This window comes from Charadrius vociferus, unplaced genomic scaffold (assembly GCF_000708025.1).
Source record: "Charadrius vociferus isolate BGI_N301 unplaced genomic scaffold, ASM70802v2 scaffold111, whole genome shotgun sequence".
NCBI lineage: Eukaryota > Metazoa > Chordata > Aves > Charadriiformes > Charadriidae > Charadrius > Charadrius vociferus.
In genome coordinates this window covers 3,095,333-3,114,954 of record NW_009647046.1, presented here as the reverse complement: position 1 = coordinate 3,114,954, position 19,622 = coordinate 3,095,333, and the positions used below count along the sequence as shown (strand labels likewise).

Here is a 19,622-nt window from a genome sequence, read left to right as displayed (position 1 = left end):
GCTACAAACGTACCTTCTGAAACTCCTCCATGCAGGCAAGCCTCTCTTTCCAGTTACCACTGTCCAACTGCTGGATACAGGAAGCTGGAAGGACAGCAGCAGCTTTCTCTTCACATACTTCGATCTGCAGACAGATCAGAACAAGGTTAACACTCCACTATATGTACCCCTTCAGAGGGGAGCGGCAGCCTTGAGGACAGGCAATATACTGGAATTACCCTTGCACTGGGGTGCATTCACAAAATAGGAAAATTTTTCTGCTGTATGTTGAAAGATTTTGTATGGACTATATTTCAGGGGCCTTATGAATTTAGGAAGCTGCTAAATTCTACTGCAACAGAAAAAGTGATCCCCGAGAAGTATGATAAATTGTGCAGATAGTAAAAAATAATCTTGAGTAGCCACTATCTACTTACAGAATCAAGCAGAGGTAACCTAAAATTTGTAAGATAATTTTGCATGAAGTCTGAATAAACATTCACAGCAATGAATCTGTGGCTGATAATGATGGATAGATGATATACCCTATTATATTAGCATGATTTATTGCTTAGTGTCTTATATGTCCTGGTACCAACAGAGGCCTGAAGAACAGGTGCATTTACCAGAATATACTGAACAACCATTTTACCAGTTATAAATTCCATTGATTTATATGTATTGCTTTCCCTTGTCCTAACAAAAACCACCCAACCTCAGTGAAAAATTCTGTAGTAGCTGAACAACTGATTAACCAAAGCTACTTATATAGAGGACTTCGTATTTCAGAAAATAGCAGAATACTCACCGAGAGCTCCGATTCAAATATTTCTTTGGTCTCGGGACCCTTCTTGCCTTTAGCCCCAGCACCTCCCATACCTGCAGCTGCAGCTGGTTTGCCTTTCTTGGGTGGGCCCCCAGACTAGAAGGGAAACGGACAAGTTAGCCAAGATCAAACATGTTTCTAGTTCATCAGATACCAAATCAACTGCTGTTTTTCCATACTTCTACATTCTAATGTCAATACATATATATCTCTCTAGTACCATAACAGCTGCAGGCAAAGAAATAGTTTTCTGCTAGAGCTTATTTAATTCATACGTTGCTTTCAGATTACTTGGTTTTATAAAACACGTACACTAACAAGGCCACACAAGACCATGAAAGATGAAAAGGGAAAGAATGTATGTATTTGTGAAGGTTCAGAAAATAATGAATTCATCTATATATTCTCCTATGGATATCGCCTAGTTATTAAACTTGTGACTGGTGTCTCTTCCAGGCTACCAGAGTATAAAAAGATTTTAAAAAGTATGATCCATTCTACTATTCACTTCCAGATTTCCCACATGGAGAAATAAGTAGGGTTCTATAAAGACCACCTATAGTGCTACTTAGGTCAATTTTTAAAACCCAAATAATAATCTGAAATTAATACAGGCTAATGGTTCAAATTATTTATGATAACTAAGTAAAAACAACCCTGAAGAGAATACTCAAGACTTAAGAAGTAACCTTGCTAGTTGTAAGAAGAAACCTTGACTTCAGCCAAATATTATATTGCCACAGAGCACATTAATGTTACAACATCTGCAGCTCCTTTGAATGCCTCCAGTGGTCTATCACTATTTCAATATCAAAATCTGGTATTACGATGTAAATGACAAGACAGTTTCTATCATTAAAAAATGATATTTCAGCAAATAAATTTTCAAACAGTCCCAGATTCTTTTTATTGTTGGGCTCACCTACTATAAAAGGACAGCGACTCCTCAGTGGAAGATGACATTCAAACAAGGCCACCTTTGATCTTCAATAAGTAACTAGATGCAATTCCAGACAACTGTGATTGTCAGACAACCTCTCAGCAATCTCTCTTACCTTCGCAGTGGGTGCTTTTTTCAGGGGTCCTGATTTGGTTGCCGCATCTTTTGCCTCTTTGTCTCCACCAGTCCCTGAAAGAGCAGGGGTCTTCCCAGTAATAGGCTTCCCTTCTTTTTTCTCAGCAGCTCCTCCTGTCTTTTTACCATAAACCAGTTCTACCTTCTCAGCACACTCTTTAATCTGAAAAGCAGTTAAAGAGGAAAAAAAAGAGGGGAAAAAAGGGGAAAAAAGAAGCTATTTAGCTGCCACAATTGGATGTACAGTGTCCCTTCAACACCACTGGCTCAAACTTGATGGCTCTGGAAAAATGTCAAGAGTGTGCTACTGTAAGGAACAAAATAACAAAAATTTGTGAAGTAAACAGCTTAATGTTAAACAGTCAATGGCATCAGCCACCACTGTATTGCTAGAAAACATTTTCCTAGTTCGAAATGAAGTGCATTTATACACATGGAAAGCATTGACACCCTCCTCAATACTTATAGATGCTCTAAAGACTAATTTTTAGCACCTTAAATTATAAAATCATTCAGACAACAAGCCTGTCAAGCTTATGCAAAAGCATGAAAACTTTGTTTTTGGAAAGTAAGTCTTTAATACAAAATCCTGTCTAGTAACATAGAATTACACCATGGGGTTATGACCTAAAACCCTAAACTTTCTTCCAGGCAGAGAAAGTGTTCAAAAAAAACACAAAACCCCCCCAATCAACCAGCCAAACCCCAAATCAAATCTCAGAACCCACCTCATAGATAATAAAGCCTTGAAGCCAAACAGATACATTACATAAGAATGAAAAGGCATAATGTCAACATACTAATGCATTTTAGGTAGTGAAAGTCAAAGAAAAAGATGCTTAATAATACAGCAAGAAATAAACATATTTCCAAATTCCCTGCAACATCAGTAACTTTTAAGTAAAAAATAAATTTTCAAAAATCTGTGCTGAAAGTCATTGGCTAAAGCATCCTCTTTTGTCTTCTCTAGCCTACGATGCATCTTAAATGCCTTTTTTTTTTTTTTTTTTTTTTTGAAACAACAGCATTTATGGTAACAAACTCACCCGGTCAAGCTTTAGTTTGTCTACATCTGCTAGAAAAGGATTCACAGCTTTCTCTCCAGCCACTTTCAAGGCAGTGCCTAATGCTTCAAATCCAGCATCTCTTACTTCAGGAGCAGAATCATTGATATGCTGCAGAGAAAAACAATTTGTATCATATGACTTGCAGCTCATATCTAAACAGATTCTTAAATCCTTCTTCTGTATAAATCCCCTCCCCTTTTTAAAAATATACATCTACTACAGAATAATCCTTAACATTCCACTGCAGAGAAAAAAAAGGTTGGTTTTCACTGCTGTTTTCCTACGAACTGATCAAGCCTACTTTTTCTTAGATAGAGTAAATTTCCCATCTTTGGATCTTTCACACAAGAAGAGGGTAAACATTCATGCTTTAATACATACTGCAACAGTATGAAAGTTCACAAGGAGTTTGAAGCTCTGCCACCCTGTTCAAATTTCAATTTTTGAAGCCAGGGATTTTTCCCATTACAAGGAAATGGCTATTTTGCCATGAGAAAAAAAAAGTATACATCGTTATCATTTACACTGATAAATGCCCTAGTGTAACTGCAGTGTATGAATCAACGATGGTTCTTTTATTCATGGTAAGTGATATGTAGCATTCCAACAAAAGTTTGCTAGTGATGTCTGCAAGAAACAAGTGGCACAGTGCCCAGAAGTTTAACAGTTGCAAATCACTGTCTTAATCTATTGTAATCTTGGCGAGTCTTCAGTTTCAGAGATGCTAAGAAAAAGGAGACTAAACTGTTCCCATGACTGACAGTCATCCTCAAGTTTGACATCAGTCAAAACTGACTCTAATGGCTACGCAGTACCCAAGAACTCTTTAGCCCTTGCACTACCAGAGGGGTCTTTCTCCCCAAACAATCCAATGCTTCACAACAGTGCTTGAGTCAATGCCAGAAAAGTACCAACTCCTCCTGCTTTACCTTGAGAAGTGCAGCACAGAAAGGTTTTAACAGGCTTTTTGGCAGAGTAGAAGGTGTGCAGTGACGGAAGCTTCTTGCAATGAAAAGAGATGTTTGTTGCTTAATCGTTGGGTTTTTGTTGTCCATCACTGCCAACACATCTTCACTTATGTTCTGCAATGTGGTCTACAGCGTTGGATATAGAAGTCATTAGTTTCGGTAAAGCAAGAGAAAGGCAAATCAAAATTAGAGACCAATTCTCAGACAGCGGGAAAATTGTCACTTTTACTTACTGTAAGAAAGATTGCGTCAATGGCCTCCTGCAGCGCCTGCACTACCTGAGGCTTCTTCTCTTTAAATTTCTCCAAGATTGTTGGAACAACCTACGGAAAAGCAAAAAAGAAACAAAGAAGTCATTCCACTCTTCAGTAATATAACTGGAGAGCCTGATAGTCTGCTCCCTGGTTTGCAGAGAAACAAATAATGCAAACATCACTGCTGCCCCCTCCAGGAGTACACAACAGCGGTATGAACTAGTTTATTCTAGTTGGTCTCCAATATTAAATTCATTCAGTCAATCTATTAAAAAAAACGTAGACTTTTTTAGCAATTTCATAGCAAAGCTAAAAAAAAAAAAAAAAAAAAGGCATATACACAACTTCACATAACTACAGATCAATACCCTGGCTCTACCGGTCTGGAACACAGAGTAATAGAATGGATATTAAACAATTTCACAACAATTTCTATTAAAATCATTACGTCACCATTTTAGAAAATGCTGACAGCTGGAACAAATATTTTTTTAAGCAGCTGTATCCTATGGGAGAGGAAGGGAAGGAAAAAAAGTCAGTCCAGGGCTCCAAAGGCAGTCAGAGGTGAAGTTGGGCCACATACACTCAATTACAGTGAGTAGTATGGTTCTATGCTTGATTTCATCACTCTTGTTTTAACATGCTTGCAGGCTGTAACATTACAGTCCCATATTTAACTAATTGAGTTTATAACAATCCCACAACTCTAGCAACAGTCTGTTTTATACCACTGTGAATTCCCAGTCTCAGGAGAAATCTACATCTTCCTCACTAGTGAATAGACCCAGCAAACAAATCAAGTGAACTGGTAAAAATGAGCACTGAGATTATGCAATTCATAGTTACCATTACAGTACTGAAAACGTCATCTTCTCAATACCATTTGCTAGACAACTGTGGAGTTACACCCTTATTTCAGAAGCTCGGCTTTTTCAACACTAACTCTGTAGCTATGAAGGTTAACCTTTAAAACACAAATCAAGTGTAACCACATGTAAGAATGCTTCTTACAACTACAGACAGCTTTCAGAATGAGAGAGACTTTCTCCAAACTGTTGTTCAGAGTTCAGGAGACTTGAATGTTTCTGAAGCTGTGAAATTCAGTAGCTTTCCAACTCATCACAAGATGTAACACTACCAGTAGCCAGACACATCAGATCTCTAGTCTCTAAGCTCTACCCCCATCACTCTTGCTTTTCCCAAGAGAAATTTGATCGAGCACCTTAAAGAACACAGCAACAGAGGTTTGAGAAACAAGCCAGATAACTGCAACTAATTAAAAGCTCCCTTTCTTTCCAGGGACTAGTGAAGCTTCCCCATATTCCCTGGTATTAGCTGTTGGTAAGAGAAGAGTACCAAAGGAGAACAGAGAAGAGCATTGAACTACATCACCAGAACATTTTGGTCTGAAAAATCTCAGTAGTTTGGCTATTTACAGCAGGCAAAAAAAAGAAACCACGAAACCCGAACAACCAAAGAGATCTACCACCAACATTCAAAAAAACCCAACCAACCTAAAACATACATCATGAAGCTGCTAAGTAGAATTCAGGTTCAGAAGCTACTTTTTCCATTGTGACCTACAAATGCATTTCTGTGGGTATATCTCCAGAATGAGGTAATGTAAATAAAGTTCATTTCATGGCACAGTAATTCAGAGTTGTCTTAGTGTAGCAAATTTATTCCAACAGTAAGTTTCACGTTGCTGAATGTGAACAAACAAGGTCCTTTTAATCCTAAGCTGCAAGAGACCTTGGCAGATATTTCACTGCTTACTCCATTAAGGGGTCAGTAAGCATTCATAATTGTACAAAGAATACCTTTGATAAATACCAAGGTTTGACAGAGGGGAGGAAAAAAAAAAAAAAAGTGAAGTATTTCCTAGTGTCCAGCATCAATTAAAAAAACCAACTACATACTCTTACTTACATGCCCTGCATACTGCCCAAATTTCTTTCGGAGGCCAGTAGCTAGTCCAGCAAGGCATTTAGCAGCCAAAGCAACTAACATAACATTTGTATCCTTTCCAACAACCTGAAGAGAAAAAACAAACAAACAAAACAAAGTTAAAGACTGAAAATCCAAGTTTCAGAGAGCTGGAAGACTTTATTAGAATAGTCAGTGGGCCACTGATTGGGTTACTTCCACCATTGTTCCAGCTAATAATTTTCTACTTTTAAGTATTATCTCAACTGTAACTTTTAAAGCATAATACAAATAATTACCAAAACATTTTAAACCATACCCACACTCCGGGTTTATTCATTACCTTTTTGAGAACTTTCACCAAGTCTGCATAGTCTCCTGATTCCAATTTGGGATTTTTCACTAGCAGTTCGACAGCTTCTAGAGCTTCTTTCCTTTCTTGCCACTTTTTGGCTTCCTGCAGAGCAAATTTACATTATTTTATAAACGCAAACACTTCTGGAGGAGAATACTTGCCACAAACCATGGATTTTGAAACTTAATCCTATCCTGAGAAAGCCAAAGTCTCCCTACAGTTCAACATCACTAACTGCAATGAAATAGGAAACACAGTCCTTTCCCAGGACATCTCAGCTCCTTAAAATTACAGCTTTCTTGCTGGTAAATCAAGTTTTGAGACGTATTTATGATAGTCTATATTTTACTAACACTAGTCTGTTATTATCCATGTAGAATTACAGCATACGTTGCAGAATGCCACTAAGTCTTAAGGCTCATTAGCTCCACATGTCATAGAATTAACTGGTAGTATGTAAGTTTATGCTTACTATTTTCTCATAGAAGTCTTTGGGAAGCTTGGAAAGTATTTCTACAGCTTCAAGCAACTCATATGCATCTACTTGTGGTACTGCCTCTTCCTCATCATCACCTTCTGCAACCCGAAGAGAGAAAAATATAAACAGAATGACAAATGAAATTTTGACTACAGCACCTCCTAAGGCTCATTTTTTTAAAAAGTACTATCAGCAGTTATGATTTTGCTATTCCAAAGGACACATACTCATATAAAGTTTTTGCCCTGGCCATGTTTTCTTGTGTGTACTGCAACCCACATGTTTTGCACCAATTTGAGTAAAAGTATCTTTACAATTTAACGCATTCCTTCACAAACAATATACCAGTGATATACTTCCCAATGTAGTTCAGAGATTAAATAATTTACCTCCATCTGCATCTCCTCCAACTGCCTGCTGCTGCTCAAATTTTGCTTTCAGCTCCTGTTGGGAACGCAGGAACCTGGTCTGCTTAGGAGCAGCTGATGACACTTTGACCCACTCTTCTTCCAGTTCTTTTAGCTGCCAAAAGGGAAAAGAATCATCGTATCAGAGACATTTTGTACATACCCTACGACAAGCAATGTTTCATAGAAAGCAATGGAGTTTTCCCATTTCAAGCCAAGATGGCACTACCTTTCTATTTCTTTTTTCTGCCAAAGTGACTTCCCCTTCACATTCACTGTTCAGAAGCTTTTGACGCAAGTATATCCACAGAATAGATTATCATCAACAAAAATATCAATGCAAAGCATTTACATAAGAACAAACTGTAGAACAGTCAGAATGGTGTGTCTCCTCTGTAGAAGCTTTAAAATAAAAGTGGCTGAGCATGAAGGAAGATCTTTTTGTTACCGCCATGCCATTGTTACACACTAAAACTAAGACGAAACAAACATTTGAGCTACATTTGATGAGAGTTTGTTGGGGTTTTTTTTGTTTTGTTTGATTTTTTCTTCAAACCATGCCTCTTCCCAGTAAGTTACTGCTTTCCACCTGAACACAACACAAGTGGGTTGGAGGGAAGGATGTATAAATAATTTATAATTTTTTAAAACAACAGAATGTTTCATCTCCAATGGATGGAGTTATTTCATAATGTAATGTGACTTCCTGAAGTGGAACAATCACATCCTGAGCACCACCAGAACAAGTCTGAAGGGCTGCATACAGGAAAAAACTTCAGGAAAAGTGAAAACTGAGAAGGAAAATGGTTGACTTGAAGACTTGCAGTGCAGAGGTCTTTTACAAGGATAACCAATTGCCCTTGGGTTAGGTGTCCAAGAAGTACCATTCTACTTCTCAAATCCCCTCCTCAGCTTCAATATGATGCTTCCCCCCGCAGCTTCACGTGTATTCAGAGCAACAAAACATTGCCACAATTTCTTTACAAGTAACAAAGAGGGACTAAAGTTTTAGGTAAAGTTACAAAATAAAGCTAACAAATAACATTGCTGTTACTGAAAAAATTCCAGCTTTGACTTTAAGAATGCCTAACACCACAGGATCAGGGAGGGTGAGCATGGAAGCGTTTTATCAAGTGTTTGGATATAGAACTACTTTCAGCCTACCTGAACAGAATTTATGTTCTGCAATGGAGGTCTCAGAGCATCCCTTATCCAACGGTAGATCTCCACAGCAAGGAGTTTGGCTTCATCTCGAACAGCCTTTTCCCGAGACTCAAAAAGTTTTGGCAACACTTTAATGATTGGCTTCAGTGAGATTATTTTTGAACCAAATTCACTGAAAGTTAAAAACATGGAATAGCATCAGTGTCCCGGTAGGAACCAGAGTGATCAACTAATTTTTTTATTTTTTTTTTTTTAAACAATCTATGAAATGCTTCTAGCGTGCATTTAGAGATTATTTCATTTACTCAAATCATTATGATAGTTATTATTTTGTGAAGCTACTAAGTTACTGTAAAATTTAAAGAATATTTGCCCTATCATAATTACCCTCCACACCCAGCTTGGAATTACAAAATCAGGCCTCTGAAATGACTTCAAAGCACTTAATCCAATCTGCTGCTTAAATCTGTTCCCTTGCCAGGGGCGGAAAAAAAAAGAAAAAAGAGGAAAAGAAAAAAGTGTCCTTAGACCAAAATTTGTATGACCTACTTTTTTTTTTTTTTTAAATCAGAATAGAATCTCCTTTGTCTATCCTTGGAGGCAAACGGCAGTAAAAGCATTAGTCACTTTTGCACTTGTTGGACCAGATAATTATAGTGAGCCTGGGTCATCTTCACAGAAAATACACGTGTTGAAATATGTGCTGCTGAAAGGACACATAAAACAAGTTTCCCCAGCCAACCACCCTTCCCTGTCAGCAGATTCTACATCTTGTTGAACTTAATACACTAAACTTCCTTTTCCAGTCACTGCTAAATATGAAGAGAAAGTTCTTGTGTTCTCAAAGTTAGCTGCTACAGTTCTTAAATCATCACATCTAAATCACCTTAGAAGCCATACATTTTTTTTGATTCAGAAACATTTCTTTTCCTTGAGAATTCTGAAGTAACCTTTCCAATGACACCTGTTCTTCTGCTTCCCTCCAATCAAGTACCACATGAAAAAGCTAGTAAAAATGGCTGCTCAGGAAACAAAACTTACACGTCTCACTTTCCAAAAATTCTAGTGCTAAACATTTAAGCATAAATTAATAAACATTTTTAAACATTTAAACAAATTCTAGGACTAAATATAAGTATAAAAACCCACAAGGGGGTCTAATCTTAGAAACAGCACAACTTAAAGGCAGAATATGAACAAATGAGTTGCCCAAGATTTTTATTTTTCTACCATGACTCAAAAAAGAGCATATTAGGAAAAGTCCCTATGCAAATTCTCTTATTATCTAATTCATATAATACTATCCAATTCATACACCACCACAAGAAAGAACAGAAACCTTAGCACAAGATAAAAAACACCAGAAGCTAACTAGTTATACACTCAAGCTACCACCTAGGTACAACACAGGAATTCTGTTATCAATCCAGAAACCTTGTCAAAGCACAAGACAAATTTAGGCAGCAACACAGCTCAGAAGCAGAAGACAAAATGTCAGTCAATAGGGCTCCATGAAAGAATTTGATCTTGCCATCTCAAAGGTAATAAAATACTGCATATAAAAAAAAAAAAGCGGATCTTGCATATCTTATAGACATGGTTAGCTGAAAGATATTGAGGAAGGTTATGCAGGTTTCTAATTACACTTTACTGTTAAAAGGACATTTGATTAGATAAGGCAATTTAAAATAGCTAAAATATATTCTTAAATGTGGGACAGTAGTTTTGCGTAGTAGAAGCTCAGATAATGTGCTAAGCACAATGTTTTATTTTGACTTCTAATAGAGAAGCCTGAAACAATTAGTTTCACATGGACCACCTACTCATATTCTTCAGCAAGTTCTCTAAAAAATACCTAACATAAGACACCCTCTGTCTATCTTGCACAATTGTTACATGAACTACTTTTCTCAGAAAAAGAGCACTCCGTCCATTAATACTGAGGTAATCTGTTTCCTTTAAAAAAAAAAATAAATCGAATTGACAGTGAATTATATATACATCAAGTGTAAGAATTTCATAAAACTCCAAGTATGTTTGCTGCCTTTGAGTTGAGTGAAAAATACTGAAGTGAAACAAAAAAAGATGTTCCAAATCTAATCTTGAAACCAACTACCCATCCTAATTAAATTGGATTTGATTTCTAGGAAGCATTATCAGCTTTTCTTTTTAATAAAGACATTATATGGGCAATGGAAAACTACTGTGCAACGAGCTTTTTTCTTTTTTCCTTTCTTCCAAAAAGATACACAGTATACCCAATTAAAGATGCTCACATCAGTGAGGAAAATTGGTTTTTTTTAAAAAAAGGTTTTTTAAAAAGACTACATTTTATAGTTTTCCCATCAGTGAGTTTATTTCAGCTATTCAGAAGAGAAGCTCCACAGTCAGGAACAAGACACATTAAACCTGCCCTTCTTTCAGATGTCCACTGTGAAAACGTAAGTTTGGTAAACAGTTGCCATGAAGGAAAGTGATTGAGATGAGGCTCATAAAACAAAGATATCCCTCACATCTAACAAATCCCATGATGCTGTCAACTGTTGTTGCCAAAAAATATCAGTTCAGGAAAGATACATCCTATTCAACAATAACAAGGGCCTGCTAAAAAGACTTCAGCAACAAATCGGACTCGACATATTGCTGGGCTGAGGGGGCGGGGGGAACAACCATGAACTAAAAACTAAAAGCTTACCTTAGTGCTTTCCTCAGTGTTTCTATACATGCTACTATGATTTTCGGGTTTTTGTTGTCCAGACCCTTCAGTAATTCTTCTTGTACTGCCTCCCCTTTCTCAATTTCTATATACATTAGACATATATCTAAACCCAGTTCTTTTGCTCTGGCTTTTGGCTGATTGAACACTTTATTTACAACTCCAGATGCTACTTCTCCTGTTGTCCTGAAAGATGAGAGAGTGTTACTTTTAGAACATTTAAGTGAACCAGGTGTTCTACACCATTATCCACAGACAAAAGCACACACAACACCCAAAACTCAGCAAGTCCTCATATAACAGGGAATAAATGATAAGTTAACTTTGAATGTAAAACCTTATGTAAGAGGTGATTTCAACCTCTAGTTTAATCAAAAGAACTCCTGCAGATTGAGTGCTAGTTAACTTGCTTCTAATGCTGGACTACACCAGACAGTGAATAGTAAACATTTTCTCAAAAGTGCATTCATTAATAATATACATTAGTTAAGGTCCACAAATAAATGCCATTTCCTGCAATTCATTGTGCAATGAAAAGTGCATTCATTAACAATATACATTAATTAAGGTCCACAAATAAATGCCATTTACTGCAATTCCATACATTACAGTTAACTAACATATAGCATTGGTACATAATCACAGCACACAATATCTATATCAAAGCTTCCAATCAACTAAATCATTTACTTCACTTTTAAATCAAGGTGTTCGGAAGGTTGTTAGGTTTTTAAGCAAAGCCTTGGGTCTGTTTATTTGTTGGGTTTTTTTTTTAAATAAGACATCCGTTTAATCAGGTCACAAAGTCAGTGGACCAAAGCACTGATCTGGTCCATTAGGTGTTTTTATTTCACCCTCCAGAGTACAGGCTATTTCATGGGCCAAACAACAGTGAAATACTAGCAAACATCCTGTGAAGAAACTGGCAGGTATGAAGATTGATATTGGTTAAGCTGGATGCAAAACCACATAAACATAACTACATTTTATTTCATAAGTGAATAACATTAATATCTCCATGGAAAAAAAGGCTCTCTGTATGTACAGACTGTTTCAGTCAAACAAAAACAGGATTCCAGTTCACAGAACCTATACCACCAAATCAATGATTTGCTTTCTCTACCATTTCAGAAATCTTTGCTACTGCCTTTAAAAGTTTCTTTGAACACTGTAAGCAATTTCTGACAAGCTAATATGCACATGGAGATCATCTACAAGGACAGTCAAATTCAGCAAATTCTCTAAACTAGAAAGCTAGTTCGGCTCTCAACAGTAAAGATCAGAATCATTAGTGGCCACAGTACAATTTATCTGCAGCCTTTCTCAGAGAGGCACATTAAACGGTCGTAGCAGCTTACTAATAGCAAGAAAAGGATACTTACTTCCCAGCTACGTGAGCATTTTCAACATAAGCGAGCGCTGCTTCCAGACCTTTCAACTGAGCCACTGCATTGGAGTCTGTCACAAATTTTTTTATCAATCCAAGATACTTGGACCATTCTGGACTCTTTTCATCATCTATCTTCTGGAAGAGCTTAAGGGCTTCTTCATAACCATTTAATCTAGCTTTCCACAGCTGAAATCAGAAACCAGGCGTTTAAATGTTGTGCTAGTACAATCAATTTCACAAAATTCTTCAATCATAGTTGAAAGTGTGCTCAGTAAGCTGGCATCTGCAAGATTTCTCTTCAATGACTATATGAATAATGTGCAACAGGACAAAATACTCATTCCTCTCCCGCCAAGAATGTTCTGGCTAGAGAGATGCCAGTCTTTCCCACTGCTCTTCGTAAGCCCTAACAGTCACTGATGAGTAGGTGGGAGCCCAACAATAGTTTCAGCTGCAGATGAGTAATTTATCCACATGAATGAGTGCACTGATCTTTCAGAGCACAAGCTTATGCCATACAGATTATCATGCTCCTAAATTCTACTTAATAAATGTTATTCAGCCTCCAGGTTGGATAGAACTGATGTAGTTTCAGACCTGTTATGCGCGCACTGTGCAGCTGTTGAGATTACCTAACTATGGTGTACTTCGACAGTCGCACTGTGCAGCTGTTGAGATTACCTATGGTGTACTTCGACAGCGGAGTACCACAGAATCATCACAGAAGAGATATGCAGCAAGCAAAACCCAAAGGCAAGACCTCCTACCTTGTGTTCACATTTCTGGTCAATGGGCAGTTTCATCCACTCACTGTCGTCCCCCATTGTAACTCAGGTTCTCTCTATAATTACAGTAATTCCTGTGGAGATAGAGACAAGATAGAACATAGAAATATATATGTGAGCTGCTACCCACAACATATTTCTACTTAGAAAAAACCCGAAACAAACAGTTCTGTAGCAAAACTAATGTTGCTAATGTACAACCCACTCTCCCAAGCTTGTAATTATATTTAGATATGCAGTACTAAGACTAAACGACTATTCTGTTAGCCCTGAAAAGCTACCAGAAGCCATTAGAGCACGGTGCAATACGTAGTATTTCAGACACTAGAAGTCTCAATCTGTGAAAGTTTTAGTAAGAAGATCAGGCATGCAGAATATAACCTCGTCTAAGCTTGAGGAAGAATGCACTGTGATTAACGGGCGAAAACAAAATGACTACACATCAACACTAGAAAACTGACTTTTACTGACATGTGCTTTCGACAACAGGTGCTGTAAATCAGTGTCAAAAAATAATCAGGTGCTAGTGTAAGGACAGCTATTTTAACAACTTTACAAACAGCACAATTGAAACGAGCAGTACTGCAAGAGGAACAAAATCCATTTTTGCAAGCTAGCCGCTTTATGCCGTAATTCTAAGGTAGGAACTGTCAGGAACTGTCAACAAGAGATCAATTTCTTACCACATGTAGGGCTCAAATCCTTACTCATTCAAGTTCCTAAGGGTTTTCCTCCTCTCCACCGCCTCCTTTCCTTTTTATTAAAATAGGACCATTAGGGTATGAAAGATGAGACCTCAGGCTCAATACCCACCTCTGACATATTGTACAACTAACCTGACTGCTCAGAGAATAACAAGAGAATAATGCCTGATACAGGGAGATCAGCACAATGAAAACAGCAGCAGCAGCAATGAGAGGGCTCCCAAAATTATTTATACAAACAAACTCAAACCTAAGGAGTAACACATTCCGGCATACCAGTTCGAACGCACAAAGATGACCAAAACTCTAAAAACTGGCCAGCATATACAACAACTTATCACTACGCTCATATGAATACACCATACTAGCAGAATATTCCTAATGCAAATTCAGCCTATGCCAGCAAAACTGCATTTCACCTAATGTACAGAGGTGAAACTCTAGAATTAGAAGTGCAATTTCACTGGCTTAAGTTAATATAAGCAATTTCTCCAAAGCCTTCTGTCAGCCACGCAACACTAACATACAGCTAACTTGAAAGCAAAATCAGGCTAGCAACAGACTACAATAAAAACAATCTTTTTTTCTTCCTTCTGGATTAGCTAGAAAATACTTAAAAGAATAACCCAACCCCCCCCAATAATTTAAAAACAAAACAAACCCCCACCAGCCACCAACACACTCACCCACACCAAACTACAATATAAACTTACCTTAAATCCTTATAAATTCCTATGGATGTTAATATTGGTCTCCCTACAATTGCATAAACCTACTGATTTACCCAATGGCAAGATAATTAAAGTTAATGTCAGGACATAAGTTGACTACACATATAAGCAAACATATTCAAGCGTTATTGTGGTTTGCCCTTCTCATTTCACTAAGTGATGTGGACACTTTTCCTTGACATCAGCATAGTGGCAGAGAAGTTTGGTTTTTCACAAAAAAAAAAAAAAAATAAATCATTAACAGGGCCAAAGATGAGGATTTAATTAACCCCTATAACTATAAATCATTGAGAATGAAGGGATCACTCTGTTCATCAGGTAAGAAATGAAGTACACAGAAGTGAGGCACCTAAAACCCATTCTAATGAACTGTTAATTCTGGTACACTATCTTTTTAAATGTACAACTTAACAAAAAAATCCCTCTGGGTTAAATACTGGTCACACTTTTCCTCCATGTCCGGAACTAACACAAAAAAGATACTCTGACTTAAAAGTTACAATGAAAATAAAACTCAAGTTTTGAAATGCCATACCAAAACCATAGAATCATTAGAGGTCAACCAGGCAAGTGAGTTGCTACATCTTTTTGCACCGAAGCCCCACCAGCCTTTTGCAATGGAGCCCGCTTTCGTCTGTTTAAACTCTTCTGAAACTACTGCTTTCTTTTTCTCTGCCAAACCTCTAATTTGTTATATTATCCCTTCCTTCAGCCTATTGAGTGTTCAAAATTAAATACAAATCAAGAGCCACCTGATTCAAATGCAACGCATTTTACCTATTTAAAAAACCAAAAGCAAACACACCCCCAAACCAAAAGGAAAAAGGCCACCCCACTAACAAAAGCAAGACACTCATGGCAAACATGGAGGTGGAGGTAAAACTGTATCTAGCTCTATGACCGTGATGAGTTCTCTCCAAAAGAAAAAAATGAGACTGCATTCACATTAAAAACTTTTCAAATAGTTTACCTAGTGAAGGGAATGCCCCAATTTTAACACAGTCACAGCAGCAGTCTTCCTTCTGTCACTCAAGTTAGTTCTGCAGCCAAGCACTACCAGGAAAGGCGCAGCTTTGCCAGTGTAAGCTGTGTTTGCATTACGAACGAATACCTTCATCTTAACATACCAGTACAGAAATAATGGCGTACTTTCCCCAGTGAGGATGCAGAAGACGTAAATAGATATAGTGGTCTCTTCTCAAACTCACACATGCCTTTGCCAAGAATAAGCAGAGTAAACTTAATAGGAAGTTAGGTAGTTCCAAATCTTGCTTGGAAACTTGGGAGGTAATTCAAGCCATTAACTGTATATATAATTTTGCGGAGAAAAACATAAGGAACCAATACAAGGACAATAGTTATTCACAAAGAAAATAGAAAAAAAAGAAGTAAAGGACTAACACACCTACAAGCAGCAGAAACAACAGAATAAAGTTTTGGCACCTGTACTAAGACAAACACCCATCTACACCCCAGTCAGCCAGAAAGACTGTCAGCAGCATGAACTTCCTACTTCAACAATAAAAAGAAATGTATATTTATCTACAGAAACCTATTCTGGCAAGGAAAATACTACCGTAGGACAGTGACTACCTTACTATGACCCTAAAATCAGTTCAGATCCTAAAGTCAGGAACAACTCTACTAAAAAGGGTTGTCCATTGCAAGGCTGATACTGATTTACAAATACTTTACCCTTACACATATCCAACAGTCCATTGCTACAAAGTGTGACCTCTTGCTTGTACACCCTAGTGTACATTATAGAGTCTAGCAGAAAAAGATGTAGGATTTCCTTTCCCAACATCACAACGTACTCAACTTGGGGCTGGGGGAACACAATGATGGGGCAGACACAGGGAGAAGAGACAGATGACCATGAAACTGTGTATTTTCTCACCCGTTTTTTAGTGTGGTCAAGTCACTTCCCCTACTACTTTAGTTGTAACATCTACAATGGTTACTTCAATTATAAAATGGGTTAAGTTGCCTTCTGCGCTGAATCTGATATCTAAAAATAGTGACAACATTATTCTTTCTCCCTGCCCCTCTGCCCTCCCCCAATAACTTACGAATCCCTTTAGGACAGACAGTTTATCAGAAAGTATTCCACAGTCACAGAGGGAGTGTTCGTTCTTAAACATCCCTTCTTTCTAGCTTCATCACTGCTCACGGCTGTCCTAATGCCAAGATCTTGTACTGCCTACATCGTGTATTTACCAGAATAAGAGACTGTTGTTTCTCCCTTCAATTAAGTCACTGGGTTCTGTATGTTCATAGAATATCCCACATTTGACAAAAAAGCTTTTTTTTTTTTTAAAGCTTCTTTGCAAAGACATGTAAACCTCCAGCCGTTACTTCTCAATATCCAAATAGCAAGTAGCCTCATTATACAATAATGCAGCTAAATTATAACTAGCAAATTTGCAGCAATGAAGTGTTTGACCTACATAGCTTTCTTGTTACCACAACTCAGAACAAACAGATTTCAGTCTTTCAGTAACAATATTCATTTTGGTAGAATGCAGAAAACAAGACCTCTGAAGCAACTGAACCACCAAAAATAAGTTTTATGAGAAAGGTTCGTTATTAACGTGGTCAATACAGCATTTCCAAAAGTCAGTCAGCTGAGGAATCTGCAATGAAGATGAATAACAAATCCTCCCTGACAGTTCTTGGCAGGACAAGTTCCTTTATTATGGATCAGTGAGAAAATGAAAACCATCAAGTAAAGAATAGGATGTCTTTCAAAGGGAGACCACGCAAAAGCAGCAAGTGCAGAAAATATTTACAAGGCAGCACAAATGCAAGAATTTCAAATGTAAACGTGACAATTCCCCACTGAATTTAGGAAACAGATTTATCAACACATTTAGAGATTATGGGAAAGTGTCGATACATGAAAGTTTGAATTAATCACACACTGCTCTGAACAGCTCCTATTCAGCTTCTAAATAAACGATTCCTCTGATACAATTCTGAGGGCTGAATAGCATCAACCATACAGCTTCATGGGGTACTGCTAAAGAAAGTCCTTTCACCATAAATATCCTGAAGTGTAAGTGTTTAATTTTGAAGCAAACATTTATCACCTAACACTGTATTTTATTATGGTTTCAGCTTCCAGATCATCTTCTACAGAGAATGTGCAATTGCAAACTAGGAAGCAATTTTATGCCAAACAAAAACAGATGTTTATTGATACTGATTGTCCACTTCTCCCTACTCACTTCCACCTACTGAACCTCACTGTTGCACAAGAACTGAATCAAGCATTTCGGTATTTTGAAAGCTTGTCAAAAGCCTTACTAAAAGAGTAAGTTCTGAGAAAGCAAAACAGGCCTTTTTAAAGGAAAAAAAAAAAATGTTTGAAATGTTCCTCTACAGTAGGGCACATACTTGGAGAACGTATAGCTGTATGTCACATTTCAGATGAAAGTATACTTCTCAGTAGACAGTTCTCTGTCAGTACAGCCCACAGTTTTCCTAACAGAATTTTTTTTTATTTGTTTAATGGCAGTTTTGGGTCATATTTGCTCTTTGGCTCTGAAACGATGAAGTTTCACTTTCTTGGAAGTTTAGCCCAGCACGTTTTAAGTATTTGCCAGCTAAACCTTCTCATTAGATACAACAAAAAGCAGCTCAGAAAAAAGGCTGAAAAATTCAAGTAATCATAACATAGTTATTTTTTTTATTTTAAATAACATCTGGACACAAGAAGTATTTTGAAGAGCACGCAAATCTAAGAACTGTAGCCTCATCGGTCAGTGAAATAATGCAATTGCTTTAATAAATTCCACGTATTCAAAAGGAAAATTGAAGTTCAGCTAACAATACTGAACTACAGATACCTGCAAAAGCAGCAAAGAGTTAGAAGAACTTTCAGGCAAACTGTAAACGTGCTTTCCAGCTTCACTCCACATATCTTTTGGTGACAGACGAACAAGTTAAAAAAGAACCCCACGGATTATTTGCTGCTTAAGCAATAAAAATTTCCTAATATTTTAAAGGTTGGTAATTTCAATTAAAAGATTAATTAGAAGTTGCAAGATACACAGACTCCAGATGAAAGGAAAGCAGGACTTCAGAATAATGAAAAAGAAATAGGAGAAACGCATGCCAAAAAGGAATTGTTTTGCAGGTTGTGGAGTAGATGGCAGCTGAGAAGCTACTGCTTCAGGAGCAATGAAGTGGCATTCAAGAATAAACAGCACTAAATTCTCTCTTGCCTGCTCTAACTCATCTGTCCGAACTCAGCTCAGTGACATACTAATAGCACAAATGTAAAGTTATCGGTAAGGGAGATAGATACTTAATTTTGCCGTAAAAATATGTTTTAATACATGGTCTCTGAAAGTAACTGAGGCCATTCTTTTCCATGTACCTAAAAGTAAGAGACAACACAAAATAAACTGACCTTCTGCTACAGCTAAGAGCAAAAGCGATTTCTTACTGCATGGGTAATCCTGGAGTGAAACCAGTCTTACAGACCAGAGAGGGGCAAGAGGCAAAGGGCAACCCACGGGCAAGTTTGTGTGCACTGACATAATTCTAAGGGTGGCCAGCCGGAGTGAAAGATGTCGGTAGGGCTCTGCTTATTAGCCGCAAAGTCCCCCATCCCTCAAGGCGTTTACAAAGCTCAGGAACGGAAAGGCTCATGTAATGTTCTTTAAAAGGATGGCCTGAACGGCTGATGAAGGAAAGCTCCCGTGGAGACATCGCACCCCAGGACCGACGCCCAGCTCTCTCCTTCTCCAAAGGAAGCACCCCCCAACACGGCACGGCCTTCTCTCCCCC

The 19,622-nt window shown here is 37.6% G+C and overlaps 1 protein-coding gene across 3 annotated transcripts in view; it reads right to left on the bottom strand.

Annotated features, from left to right (window-relative positions):
• The window catches only part of CKAP5 (cytoskeleton associated protein 5), a 41,832-nt gene extending 28,365 nt beyond the window's left edge, over window positions 1-13,467 (bottom strand). For 2 of the 3 annotated variants that reach the window (XM_009895654.1, XM_009895655.1), the window contains exons 1-14: window positions 13,373-13,467; window positions 12,598-12,791; window positions 11,195-11,401; window positions 8,500-8,671; window positions 7,318-7,450; window positions 6,923-7,023; window positions 6,439-6,552; window positions 6,099-6,203; window positions 4,149-4,238; window positions 3,877-4,041; window positions 2,927-3,055; window positions 1,861-2,043; window positions 788-901; window positions 14-124 (exon numbers count right to left, since the gene is read on the bottom strand). In XM_009895654.1, coding sequence (XP_009893956.1) covers window positions 14-124; window positions 788-901; window positions 1,861-2,043; window positions 2,927-3,055; window positions 3,877-4,041; window positions 4,149-4,238; window positions 6,099-6,203; window positions 6,439-6,552; window positions 6,923-7,023; window positions 7,318-7,450; window positions 8,500-8,671; window positions 11,195-11,401; window positions 12,598-12,791; window positions 13,373-13,429 — 1,875 coding nt within the window. In that variant the 5' untranslated portion in view covers window positions 13,430-13,467. Of the gene's footprint in view, window positions 1-13; window positions 125-787; window positions 902-1,860; window positions 2,044-2,926; window positions 3,056-3,876; window positions 4,042-4,148; window positions 4,239-6,098; window positions 6,204-6,438; window positions 6,553-6,922; window positions 7,027-7,317; window positions 7,451-8,499; window positions 8,672-11,194; window positions 11,402-12,597; window positions 12,792-13,372 lie in introns of all 3 variants that reach the window. The other variant, XM_009895653.1, reaches the window with a different exon arrangement.
• Window positions 13,468-19,622: the final 6,155 nt, after the last annotated feature.